Raw genomic sequence first — 14,011 nt, forward strand, 5'->3', positions numbered from 1 at the left:
CGTGTGTATCGTGCAGTTCAGCTTCTTCACCGAGGCATTGATAGACAGGTACATGCAGTGAAACTGCAAATCTCAAAGGGCTCTGATTGCTCGAGCCTCGGGCTGCCAAAGAGCCCTCTGAACCCTCTCAATCTTCAGTGAAGCAGAACAGGACATGTGTGTGTGAACACGCGTATCTGTCCGTGTGATGGGGTATTGGTGTGTCAGGGGCGCCGAAGTGGGGTTATAGGGTGCAGTTGTTAATGATAGATAGAGTCAATAAAATTGACAGGAAATTATGAGGAGATGAGATTTTGCCATTTTCTGTCACCCGCATGAGCACCACGGCTTAATATGTCCAGTCATGAATAGAAACTGACAGGTCACGTCTTCAACCAACAGGACATTCTGTAGAGGAACAGTAAAGGCGACCAGGGCTAGTTGTCACACTTCACTGAATATTTTAGAGGATATTTGACTGTCAGTTTCTGTATAGACAAAGACTTTAAAGTCTCGGCCACAAAAAGAACATTGCCACTATTATTGGCCAGAACACATTAATGAACACATTAGCGGGGCATGTTGTCACATACATGGGGTATCTTTTAACAGTGGGAATTGCTTATAGGCTATTTAATATCTTCATAGCAAAATGTTAACATTATGATGCACAAAAATATCAAACCATACAAATTTTGTTTTAGCACATATTGTAATTGAAGAAATTACATGCAATCAGTCTGCCTCAACCTTACATTTACTAAAAATCCCCCTGAAAGGAATATATATTTATATATTATAGTTTTTATATTTATATTATATTTATTTATATATTATGGTTTTTATAACATTTTCTAACAAATTTACTAGATTATTTGTTTTATTTTTAGTTTTTTTTTTTAATATTACTATTTATTTTATTATTTTAAGTTTATTTATTCCAGTTAGTAACTTTATTGCTTCAACTTAAACTATTTTTTTCTCTCTCTCTCTCTAGATGCTTATAAAGACAATAACTAATCAAACTATACTCTCATGGCCTGAGCTAGGAAACAATATCACAATGACACTGATGAGGCTACGCTACAGTTAATTGGGAAGCTAATTACTGGTAAGGACATTATTGTTCGCTATGAAATGTTTTCAGTGAGCAGGATTTCAAAGCCAAACACATCATTATAATAGTCTACTTGTTAGCGTTAACATGCTAACAGTGAAGTTCAACTAGGGGAGCCCAGGTGAAAAAAAGTACACTTCTATAATGTACTTAAAGTGCTCTATTTTCGCGCACTAATTTTGTACTTGATATACTAAAAATTCTTCTTTAGTACATCTTAAGATCATCTTAATGACATCTAAGTGTCCTCAACTGTGCTATTTTGAGTCAGCATGAAATATGACCTTAAATGTGCTTTTAATGTACTATCTCTGCATTTAAAAAATATATTTAGCTACCACCCTTGTAGTACACTATGGGTTCAAATGTACTATAAGAAGTATCTAAATAATTTTTTTAAATACAGATATAGTATATTAAAATCACATTTTAGTTCATATTTCATGCTGACTCAAAATAGCACAGTTGAGTACACTTAGATGTTCTTAAGATGATCTTAAGAAGTACTAAAGAAGATTTTTTAGTATATTAAGTACAAAATTAGTGCATGAAAATAGAGCATTTTAAGTACATTATAGAAGTGTACTTTTTTTCAACTGGGACTAGGCTGTTCAATGATAATCGTGTAATCTGTGTTTACGTAATATATAAGTGTGTTTGTTTTGTGTATACTTTATGTATATATAAATACACACACATACATGTATATATTTAAGTAATATATGCATGTATGTATAAGTATATAAATATATTTATATTTTTAGATATTTAAATTATATATAAATGTACATATTTTTATAGAAATATAAGATATTTTTCTTAAATATATACATGTATGTGTGTGTATTTATATATACATAATAATTATACACAAAACAAACACACATATATTTTACGTAAACACAGACTCTTATTTTGTACACGATAATCACAATTATCGTTGAACAGCCCTATACACAACTTTTTTTTATTACACAAGCAATTAGGAAAGGGAAGGCGTAGGACATACAGCGTAAGCGTTTTGAAGAATACGGAAAGCGGACGCACGTGCAAGGCGATTATTTGTGTTTATAAAGTATATACAGTTGCATTTTTTTTAGAAAATGACCGATCGTTTCGCTAGATAAGACCCTTATTCCTCGACTGGTATCGTTTAAAGCCCTTTGAAGCTGCACTGAAACTGTATTTTTGACCTTCAACAGTTTGGAGGCCATTGAAGTCCACTATAAGGAGAATAATCCTGGAATGTTTTCATCAAAAACCTTCATTTCATTTCGACTGAAGAAAGAAAGACATGAACATCTTGGATGACATGGGGGTGAGTAAATTATCAGGAAAATTTTATTTAAAAGTGGACTAATCCTTTAAGTAGAGCAATAAGGTTTATTGTAGGCCTACAAACACACAATTGCTTTACTAGAATGTTCATAAAAAGGGTAAACAAGAGTACAAGACATATTAGCATATCCATGATTTGTTGTTGATGGAAATTTACGAGTGGGCAGGGTAATTAACTCCCCAGGAGGCGGAAATATGTTTACCGTTACAGATAATGAAAGAATCAAGGAGTTAAGTCTTCAGAATTTTATTTATACATATTGCAGTAATTTTACCATTTGGACAATTTTAGTTTCTCAAAGGAAGTAAATATGTAACAATTTTATAGATGAAATTCCTTTTTTTTTTTTCTAGTCCAACTTGAATTGCTTTTTGTTTTTTGTACTTCAACATTAATTTCTTCCTCATTACACTGCCAAATGTGTCAAGAGTGATTTTTGTCCTTTCTTCCCTTCTGAAAAGCTGTGAAAAACACCCTGGAGTTTTTGACTTGTGGGTAAATAAAGTGCAGCAGGTTTCACTGTATTCATGAGGTTTGTAAGGAAGGACCTGTGAGACATCTCCCGCTGGTTTCTGCCTCACTGAGGAGTTTGTTTGTCTAGTGCATTCATAGTTCCAGGGCCAGCTTTGGGAATCATCTCTATCAGACGTAGTAATGCATTTTTAATGCGACACAACTGTATTCTGTGGCCCAAGTTTGTTGGTCAGTAAAGCTAAATATAGACTAGCAAAAAAACTCTATGAAATGAGAGAAAGAGAAATCTGTATTGAGTTTTATCCGTAAAATGAACCACAAGGTCCTCCAATGTACATGTGCGTAAGACATTCAGTGTGTATTTCCATCTGGAAGATCTTTAATGTGTTGTTCATATGAATGTGACAGTTTTAAGAGTTTACAATGACATTCACCATTTGAAACCATCAGGAATTGATTGGCACATGACAAGCCATTTCACACTTTTAGGAGCCTTCCAAAAAACTGGCTAGTGGAAAAACTATATACAATAATGTAATTAAATATCATAGCATGAAATATCAGACATCACTGGTGAAAGATGCCCTGTTGAACCAGATGGTGTAGTTACCACATCAACCACCAGGGGTTAACTGGACCATGCTAACCAGACAATCCTTGACCCGTTCACCTCCGCCTGCTGAAAACAGAAATTTTGACCAGGACATGGAGCCTGAAGGTGAAGTTAGTCCTTGAGAGCATCATAGCCGATGGTAACTATTTTTTCAAGTTCACCAATATTTGCTATTATGGCTAACTCCTGGTAAATTGGTAGCTACATGGGTTACACTTTATTTCGATGGTCCACTTTAGACATTCGATTCTACTACCTATAAGTAACTTTGCAACTATGTCAACTACCTTACAAAATTAGTTGGCATGCACAGTTGCAAATTAATGTTAGTTGACAAAGTTGCAAAGTTACACTTACAGTTAGAAGAATGTCTAAAGTGAACTGTTGAAATAAACTGTAACCACTACATGTATGAAGAAAGTAAATAATACGGAAGAGGATTAGGGCCAAGCAATAATAAAAAAATAAAACCATCTCGAGATTAAAGTTGTTAAATTTCGAGAATAAACTCGTTAAATTGCGAGAAAAAACTCGTTAAATTACGAATTTGTTCTCATAATTTAATGACTTTATTCTCAACATTTTATCTCGACTTTTTTCTTGAAATTTAACAACATTTTTCTCATAATTTAACGAATTTCTTGTCGTAATTTAACGACTTTTTTCTCGTAATTTAACGAATTTGTTCTCATAATCTAACGACTTTTTTCTCGTAATTTAATGACTTTATTCTCAACATTTTATCTCGACTTTTTTCTTGAAATTTAACGACATTTTTCTCATAATTTAACGAATTTCTTGTCGTAATTTAACAACTTTTTTCTAGTAATTTAACGAGTTTATTCTCAACATTTTATCTCGACTTTTTTTCTCTAAATTTAACTTTTTTTCTCATAATTTAACGAATTTCTTGTCGTAATCTAACGACTTTTTTCTCGTAATTTAATGACTTTATTCTCAACATTTTATCTCGACTTTTTTCTTGAAATGTAATGATTTTTTTCTCATAATTTAACGAGTTTATTCTCAACATTTTATCTCGACTTTTTTCTCGAAATTTAACACGTTTTTTCTCGTAATTTAACGAGTTTATTCTCAACATTTTATCTCGACTTTTTTCTCGAAATTTAACGACTTTTTTCTCGTAATTTAATGACTTTATTCTCAACATTTTATCTCGACTTATTTTCTCGAAATTTAACGACTTTTTTTCTCATAATTTAACAAATTTGTTCTCATAATCTAACGACTTTTTTCTCGTAATTTAATGACTTTATTCTCAACATTTTATCTTGACTTTTTTCTCGAAATTTAACTACATTTTTCTCATAATTTAACGAATTTCTTGTCGTAATCTAACGACTTTTTTCTCGTAATTTAATGACTTTATTCTCAACATTTTATCTCGACTTTTTTCTTGAAATTGAATGATTTTTTTCTCATAATTTAACGAGTTTATTCTCAACATTTTATCTCGACTTATTTTCTCGAAATTTAACGACTTTTTTTCTCATAATTTAACGAATTTGTTCTCATAATCTAACGACTTTTTTCTCGTAATTTAATGACTTTATTCTCAACATTTTATCTCGACTTTTTTCTTGAAATTTAACGACATTTTTCTCATAATTTAACAAATTTCTTGTCGTAATTTAACGACTTTTTTCTCGTAATTTAATGACTTTATTCTCAACATTTTATCTCGACTTTTTTGTTGAAATTAAACAAGTTTTTTCTCGTAATTTAACGAGTTTATTCTCAACATTTTATCTCAACTTTTTTCTCGAAATTTAATGAGAGTTTTTCTTGTAATTTAACGAGTTTATTCTCAACATTTTATCTCGACTTTTTTCTTGAAATTTAACGAGTTTTTTCTCAAAATTTAACAACTTTAATCTCGAGATGGTTTTATTATTTTTTTATTGATCCTCTTCCGTAAAATAAGGTCCAATCTGATGCCGACTTTAAAATTTAAATCAGGCATCTTGGTACAATGTGTGTGTTTACTGAGGACACGCTCATTAAAAACTTAGTTTCTGACCTTAATTTTGTCCTTTCTCATGCTCTTTCTTTTCTCCCAACCTCTTAATGTGATTCTTTATTTGCATGTTCACACATTTTAGACATTAAAAAAACATTAAGGAGCCACGTCCATTATTGCCGGGATGATCATGTAATACGGAAGCACTCAGCGCTCAGTGTTTACTTGGTAAACACACAAACATTCTCTCGGCCTCTGTTTTACTAGCTCTGTCTTGGTAAAACTCGGCATGTCCGACCAAGAGACTTGTCAAGCACGCACATAAAAATAATACAAGTAGAAAGCAGCGCGTTTGTGCAGTACAGTCCAACCATCACTCGTCATTTCATGCTGAATTGGACTGATTTTACACATGAAAAACAAACCCACAGCAGCGAACACGCAGTTTGCAAGCGTACTTGCATATGATACGCCCTTCAAATACACTGAAGGTAATTATCAAAGGTCAGATTATGCATAAAAACGTAAAGCCTGAAGGACTCAATCCGGCACGGTCTGTTTGCTCAGAGCACACGTGCATTCGCACACCCAAATGAAGCACATCATTTCGGTTTCTAGACATTTCACCAGTCATTAGTCACTGTTCTGACCCTGCAATTTTATAAGGTCAGTGGCATAGGATGGGCTTTGTGGATGTGTGTTTGTGAGCATGTTGGGCTCTATACTGGCTGATGTTTGTGTTGGATGAATCCAGTCATGTTGGCCTCATTGGATTTTCAGAGCTGGTCAATAGAATCACTCTCTCACTCTCCTCGATGTGCCTTTGTATTTCGTCCCAACACACACTATATACGTTTAGTTGTGCCATTATGACACACACACACACACTATATTTGCTACTTTTGCCACCCATTTATCGAGCCTCATTAAGCTTTTCTATGATAAATCGTGTTAAATTACAACACGTCGCTAGCTTGCCCTTCCAACACTGTCTGTGTCATTGTGCACATCTCACACACACATTTACAATTCCTGTGTGTACTGAAACCCAAGTACGCCCTTACCAAGAGAAATTCTCATAAACTTTAATACATTCAGAAATGTCTGTGCCATGTGACTTTTTTATTCCATCACAAACCGTAAAAGATGTGTTTTTACCCACCCCCTAAAATCATCAAACAGCAGATAATCTATCATCCATTCTCTCTCGCGTACACTTTCTATCTCGGGCATGGCATGCTTCCAGCCCTTATCAATAGCCCTCATTAAATCATGGTGGTGTCTGTCTGCCATGCCACATTACAGATGAGAGACAGATAGCTGGACTGACGTCCCACTCTTCCCATCCCCGGAGGACAGCGCTCCGCTTCCCCTCGTGCCGAAAAGACCAAAGTGTCAACTTTATTTACATTATGATGGTGTCGAGTGCTTTAAAATAATTATTTCTTTCTTTTTTTTTTTTACATGCATGATTTAGTCAGAACACATAATAGAGGAGTAGAACCATTTAAATTTTTCATTGTGCTTCTTTTGAACTGATTGCAGCAAGTACTGTATAGTTTCACTCAAACAAAAGCTGAGGTCTGAGAAATAAACATGAACGTATGATCTTAGAAATACTCTGGGTGCAAATGTCTGAGACCACACTGAAAATTATTTTGAAATATGTAAGACAATGAAAAGTTATGATGTAAAAGGATGTAATAATATTTCAGATTATTCACTAATCAAATAGGCAAATTTGTGACACTGAGCATGTGACTTTGTACAGACAGTCAGATGTTCTTGCTTCCACTAAAGCACGAATATACTCTTTGAATCATCTTAAATTATGCAGGAGACATGAATATCAGATTTTATACAAACTTGTAGAATTTATGCAACTCAAGAGCTGCTGTCTTTAAAGCATATCCAAAATATTAAGACATTTTTTCAGGTTTTAACTCAAATTGTTACGCTAACAATATAAGTTGTAATGAAAAACATTTGTATTTCCAAAATAGAAGCTTTTTCACTAGTGGTCTCAGATGTTTGATCCTCTCTGTGGTTGTTCCTTGGTTCTTTGCAGAATCTTAATATTCAAGAAAGATCTATTGTCTTATCAAGAATAATATAAGGTTCTGAAAACTATATATTGAACTGGCTTTATGGTTCTTTGAGGTTAAAAAAAATTCTTGATGTTACATTACATGTCTTTTAGATTGGCGTGTTGGCTTGAGTACTAGTATATAGAGAGTTTTCTAAAGACCAACACTCTTAAAAAAATAAATGTTCCAAATGGGGTTTTTCACAGTGATACCATAGAAATATTGTAATAATCTCAATAAGCTCCTATGTGCCAACACAAAACTGTTGTTCAGTGGTTCTTCATGAATGGAAGTAAAGAACCTTTACTTTTAAGAGTGAAGATGATCAAAAGTCTGGTAACACTTTAGTATAAGGAACACATATAAACTATTAACTACATTAACGATATTCCTAATTTACTGCTTATTAATAGTTATTAAGGAAGTTGTTAAGTTTAGGTATTGGGTAGGATTAAGAATGTAGAATAAGATCATGCAGAATAAGGCATTAATATGTGCTTAATAAGTACTCATAAATAGCAATATTCTAATAATATGCATGCTAATAAGCAACTAGTTGAAAGACCCTAAAATAAAGTGCTACCAAAAGTTCTTTATGAAACTCAAAATGGTTCTCCTATGTACACAGCTCATCTGCATAGAGAACGCATGGAGAATCTCCTTCTCAGATTTTTTCTGCTGAGAAAAACAACCTCACATGTGCTTCCTCTACAGTTTAAGAAGACACCTCAAACTGTGCTCAGATTTGCCAAGTTGCAAAAGTCTACAATAGAAAGTCAGAGATTTCAGTATACCAAGATCAATATGTTTGATCTTTACAGCTCTGTATTTTGACTGCATGTCAACATTTTTATAGCTTATAAGTAATTTCAGATGCAACATCTAATGCAAAGTTGATACTTAAATGAGACATATCAGAGAACTTCATTAACGAACAACCTCTGAGCTATGAAGTCATCCTTACACCCACTCACCTGGAGTTTGTCATGTCCGTCTGTCCTCCTTGACTTTTTTCCAGGCCCAGTTTGGTGAAGATCCCAACCAGCACCATGATGGCCACCACTCCACATATTATGTACACGATCATGTGAGTGCGGTCTCGATCCGGTTCCTCCTGGACATCCGTCACCGGAGCTGCCGGCTTGCCAGTGTTGGCCCACACCGGCGTGTCGTAGTTGGAACAAGACGTCTGGTCCAGGCTGTGGACCTTGAACTGGCAGCAAAATCGATAGAAGCAGGAGCCGCAGCAGAACAGGTAGATTCCCGCGTTACAGTTAAACGGAGGATCCCATTGCCCCATCACGTCATAGTAACCCCAACAACGGCTCCCGACTGACGGGATTTCCTCTGCGTCTGACCCCGGGGTCGCAAGAGTGACCTCCGGAGCACCCGACGGAGCAGCCGTCCGATTGGTGGCTTGCACACCTGTGCTGGCAGTGTTGGCTTTTTGACCGTAAGAAACGTAGCTCAACAGCAAAATAGCAGTTAACACATTCAAAAACAGGTGTGAGGCAGCCATGGTCCTCTTTAGTAATCCCACAATGCGTATCCAAAAATGCAACAGCGCCACTGGGGACAATTAGGCTAGTGGAGTGTAGTTAATGTGAACCAAAAAAGCAAGTTTGCTGAGCAAAGAGTTATGTCTCCAAGTTTAGAGCAGGTTTATTGCTGACTTGTTGTCCGGCAAGCTGATACAGGGAAAGCAGCCCTCATCAGTGAACAAGACGGAGAGCTTTCCACTCCACTTCAGCACACAACATGCTCGCTGTTGTCATCACTACAGGGAGAGAGCGAGAGCGAGCAAGATTCCTCCCCTTTGGAGAGACTCCAGATTCAAGGATCTCACCTTGAGAAAAACTGTTTCGTGGCCCGAGAGAAAAAAAACAAAACAGCACTTGGTAGAATTCCAATTCAGAAGCCTGAAGGAATCACGGCGTTGGAATCGAGCCTTATCCGTGATCTTTGTCCTACCGAACATTGCATGATGCCAGCGAGGAAGAGATGCCTCACGCTACAGTTCGTAGGTAATCTACAAGTCATTCTGTGTTTTCCACCGTTCTGTTCCCTCAAAGGAATATCTGTTGTTCTTTGGTCCTCCTGATGCTTTTGTTTTCACAATCAAGGTGTCTTCCTTCTGCTCAGTTCTGTCCCCTGTGACAAAACACCAAACATATTGTCATAGTTTTTAGACTCTAGTTGAAAAAAAAGGAGAAAAATATTAAAGATTTCTCCTAATATAATGTTATAATTCTGAATATATATACAAATATATTCCATCCCAAATATATTTCACCTTATGCTAAGTGTGAAAACGTAAATGTTCATCAGAATATATAGTTATAGGTCTAAATATATAAATATAACATTTTATCTCAAAATAACAGGGCTGATCTGATCTGCAGAACTCTGTGAACATGCAGCTGTATCTCACATTGGGCACTTTTGATCAGATATTCTCTCTCTGCTTCTCTCTCGCTCACAAACATACTTGCCGTCCCCAAAGAGAAATCACAAATGAGATCTCTTTTAACATCTCCATTCTTTCTCCTAGACCACAGTCTCCATTAAAGGGAGGACCCAGATGCTTCTCCTGAGGAGAGTTTCAAAAGAGATGGCAACATTGTCTCAAACTGTGCTCTGATTCCACCAAGACACCAAAGTCTGCAATTTCAATATGAGCTCAAACTCATTCGTAGTCAAAATCTACACTATTCGCATTACGTTTAACTTTCATTTCTTCAAAGAAATTTTAACAGAAACATCTTTGACGAAGTTGCTACTCAAACAAACAGCGAGAAGTCTCCTGAGCTATGAAAGAGCAACCTCTGAGCAACATCGACACATTTTCCTCTTGGTTTGTGTGGCTTCTTTGGGGCCTCTTCTTAGTTTTTTCTATCATTTTGCAGCTCTATTTCCTTTGCTGTCCTTCTGAATCTACCACACACACACACACAGAGAGAGAGAGAGAGAGAGAGAGAATGAAAAAGAGGGTCTCAGCATTACAGCTCCTCGGTTTCTTCACTTAGAAACCCCACACAAAACACAAAACGCTCACACACACACACACACTAAAAGTCTCAACAGCACACCTAATCCAGCTTCCAAAGCACCTGCTCTAAGCTCCCTCTCTCTGTGTCTGTCTTTCTCCATGTGGATGAGGCAAAATGCACGGTGCAGATGCACACGTCTCAGAATGCAACAGATCAGCTTCCTACAACGGAGGAAATGCTTCTGAAGCGTAGAATCTGAATCCATCGGCTTACCCATACGCTGTTTATGAAAACAGGCATACTGTATATTGATATATGTATAGGATTGTTATAGATATATCTCTATATGTATGTGTTTTCACTGGAGGCTCTGAAGAAGTTCTCCTCAGAAAAAGAAAAAGTGACAGTGGATGACAGATGAGTGAGGCAGACCAACAGATGGCAGGTAATCTTTATTCTCCTCAGTTTTTTCGTCCCAGTGCATTCCTGTTTCTCCGTTCCCAGCCTGCCTGATTCCGTGTTCCAGGGATGGTGTGTTCCCGTGTGGAGTCAGGAACGAATGATAGTGGCTTGCGCTCTCCCTCTCCCTCCCTCTCTCTCTCTCTCTCTCACTCAGTTTGTCTCGTGAGCGAATGAGCGTATCTCGTTTGCTGACTCGCCCCCCCCCACCCTTCCTTTTTTTTTTCTCTGTCATTGACACCTTCTCCCTCCTTTGTCCCATGTTTTGTTCTCACTGTTCAAAAATATTCCTGTCATTTCCCCCTGTTTCTGTCTGTTCCTGCCTCCTCTTTGCCATATGTTTACCTGCTCTCACTGTCTCCACAACCTGCTTTCCGTTTTTTTTCTTTCTTTTTTTTTTTTTTTAGTGCGTCAGTCAAGTGCGTAGGTTTGATTTTGACATGAATGGGGATATAAAAGCAGTTCAGGCCAACCTTTTTTGTGTTTATGACCACAATTTCATGTCAAATAAAGCCTTTAACACTTTGAGGTCTAAAAACGCGCCGGCGCGTTTTGCAGGTTTTTTTTCACATTGCAGCAAAACAGACTTAAAATACTCTGTCATTTTTTGTCATAGAGACATAAGTAATACATCAATTGAAACTATAGAATATCTCCTTTTATTTGTATACACTCAGAGTAAAAACAAAATGTTGTGCTTTTTGTAAAATAAAGAAAACTAACATGATGCGTGATCTCTCATCTCCCTCTGAACGAAGTCCAATCTGATAGTTCTCAGAAAATTCTTTTTTTTTTTTTTTAGTGCGTCAGTCAAGTGCGTAGGTTTGATTTTGACATGAATGGGGACATAAAAGCAGTTCAGGCCAACCTTTTTTGTGTTTATGACCACAATTTCATGTCAAATAAAGCCTTTAAAGTCACCATGAAACGGAAGTTGTGATAGTCTTTTCTTCCCTATTGTGATGTTTATCTAAGTGAAATAGCTTCCCGAACAATTAAAAATGTAGGGCGGGACTTGATTTTGTCAATCGGGAATTGATTGGATGGTTGTGGTTTGCTATTGCTGTGATGTCATGTGAGTGACAGGACGCCCCGCCCTCACGCCAGTAAACACATCATCAGAGAAGAGAGAGGGGAAGTTACTTTGCTTCAAAATTATCAGTACACATGAATTTTTAAAGAAATAATGATGTGCACGGATAAATCATTTATAATAAATACTGCAATATTCCATAAAATAATACGAATTTTGATATCGTGGTGACTTTATGCTAATACACTCTTGTCTTTAAGGGGCTTCTTAATCATTGTGGAGAAATATTATTGCAACTTCTGTTTCATGCCAATTTAACTCGGGTAATGTCAATTGTATGAATCATTTCAGATGCGGCCAAAATTAAAACAACAATCGTTAGATAAATTTGGTCAAAATTTCTAGGGACTATTCAGTAGTTACTGGAAATTAGGAACATGAGTCCCTATAAATTCTATGCCCTTGGTGTTAATTATCCATTGCTTCTTTTTCTTTCTGTCTCTCTCTCTCTCTCTCTCAAAATCTTGTGGTTCAACAGATGACTGCAGCAGTGTTTACTAAGACAGCAGGTCACAGATCTGTGTGTGTGTAAGTGTGAATGTGTGGCATGTGTGCAGCACTCTTTTGGGGTTTGGCTGAGATGATGGGCAGGAAGCAGCAGGAGATTAACGGAACAGAGGGATCATGGAGAGGAAGGAATGATGGAAGAGAGGAGCGAGAAATATGGACTGAGGAGAGAATAAATTTAAAGGTTTAAAGGAACGATGGGTCTTATTTCTCTTGTAAAAGTAAAAATATGTGTGAATCTAATGTAGAATATTTTAATCTAAAAAACAATGAAAAAATAATTTCCAAATTGCAGAAATTTATTCAAAGCAATTTATAGAAATGCTACATGTATTAGTGCAGGTGCTGTATGTGTGTGGTCGAACTCACTCAACTTTGCTGTAGTAGTTTGAGAAATATGTATTTATTTATTTTATTTTTATTTTATGACTCTAGTCTATAGAATCAGCCAACACATTTTTAAAAATTCCGAAAAATTTTAAAATTTTGTTCAGCGATTTTTTGCATTATGTTACTATATGCTTAATTGTCATGAAATTAAATATGATTTATTTTAATTTAAAGAAATAATGTTCTTTTTATCTCATATCTCGAATATCAAATACAGATTCAAAAGAAAACAATGCAGAACATGATAGCAAATTTTAACACCATTACATTCTTAGTATTTCCAGTGAGCCTGTGTTGCAACTGCATTTGGGGAAGTGGGGTTTATTCATTCTCCTTGTTACCTGGACCGAGAAATTCACGTTTATTTGTCAGCAAAAATTTGCTGGATGATGCAAAACACATCATCCAGCGGAATTTTGACAGCTCCAGGGCTATACTTCCGCATTTTTGAATTTCCGCCCATGGACAGTCAGGTCGACAGAGGGTTATTAAAGTCCGCGTAAACCGGAAGTTGCAAACGACTTTTGTCCAGTGCTGTGACGTATTTCCAAGTGAAACGGAATATTGAATAGAGAGCAGAGTTTTATTTTAGTGCTCCTCCTCTCCATCTCTCGCTCATAGCAGACTAACCGTTGGAAGGGAGTGGTTTAAGCGTTTACAACCCAAGCCGTCAAACTGATGTCATTAGAGAAGGGGCACCGTTGCAGAGGGGAGGAGCATTTTCAGATTTTGATTAAATATTACGAAGCCAAACTATTTTTTTTGTGTGGATTGACTTGCACGGATGAATTGTTCACCACAAAACTAGCAATTTGAGCTAACAAAATAAATAAGGTCAATTTTGATTTCATGTGTACTTTAAGCGAACAGTAACTGTAAGGGTAGGTTTATTACTGAAAATTGTACTGTCTACTCTTTAAACAACATTTTGGTAAAAGGCAGCAGCTTTCTTACCTGTATGCGACAGCATTTTGCATTGGGT

At 36.2% G+C, this 14,011-nt stretch overlaps 1 protein-coding gene across 2 annotated transcripts in view; it reads right to left on the reverse strand.

Annotated features, from left to right (window-relative positions):
• Positions 1-11,605, reverse strand: part of LOC125273580 (protein shisa-9) — a 95,075-nt gene extending 83,470 nt beyond the window's left edge. For both annotated transcript variants that reach the window (XM_048199088.1, XM_048199079.1), the window contains exons 1-2: positions 10,854-11,605; positions 8,565-9,741 (exon numbers count right to left, since the gene is read on the reverse strand). In XM_048199088.1, coding sequence (XP_048055045.1) covers positions 8,565-9,109 — 545 coding nt within the window. In that variant the 5' untranslated portion in view covers positions 9,110-9,741; positions 10,854-11,605. The remainder of the gene's footprint in view (positions 1-8,564; positions 9,742-10,853) is intronic.
• Positions 11,606-14,011: the final 2,406 nt, after the last annotated feature.

The sequence above is a fragment of the Megalobrama amblycephala genome, linkage group LG1 (genome assembly GCF_018812025.1).
Source record: "Megalobrama amblycephala isolate DHTTF-2021 linkage group LG1, ASM1881202v1, whole genome shotgun sequence".
Lineage (NCBI taxonomy): Eukaryota > Metazoa > Chordata > Actinopteri > Cypriniformes > Xenocyprididae > Megalobrama > Megalobrama amblycephala.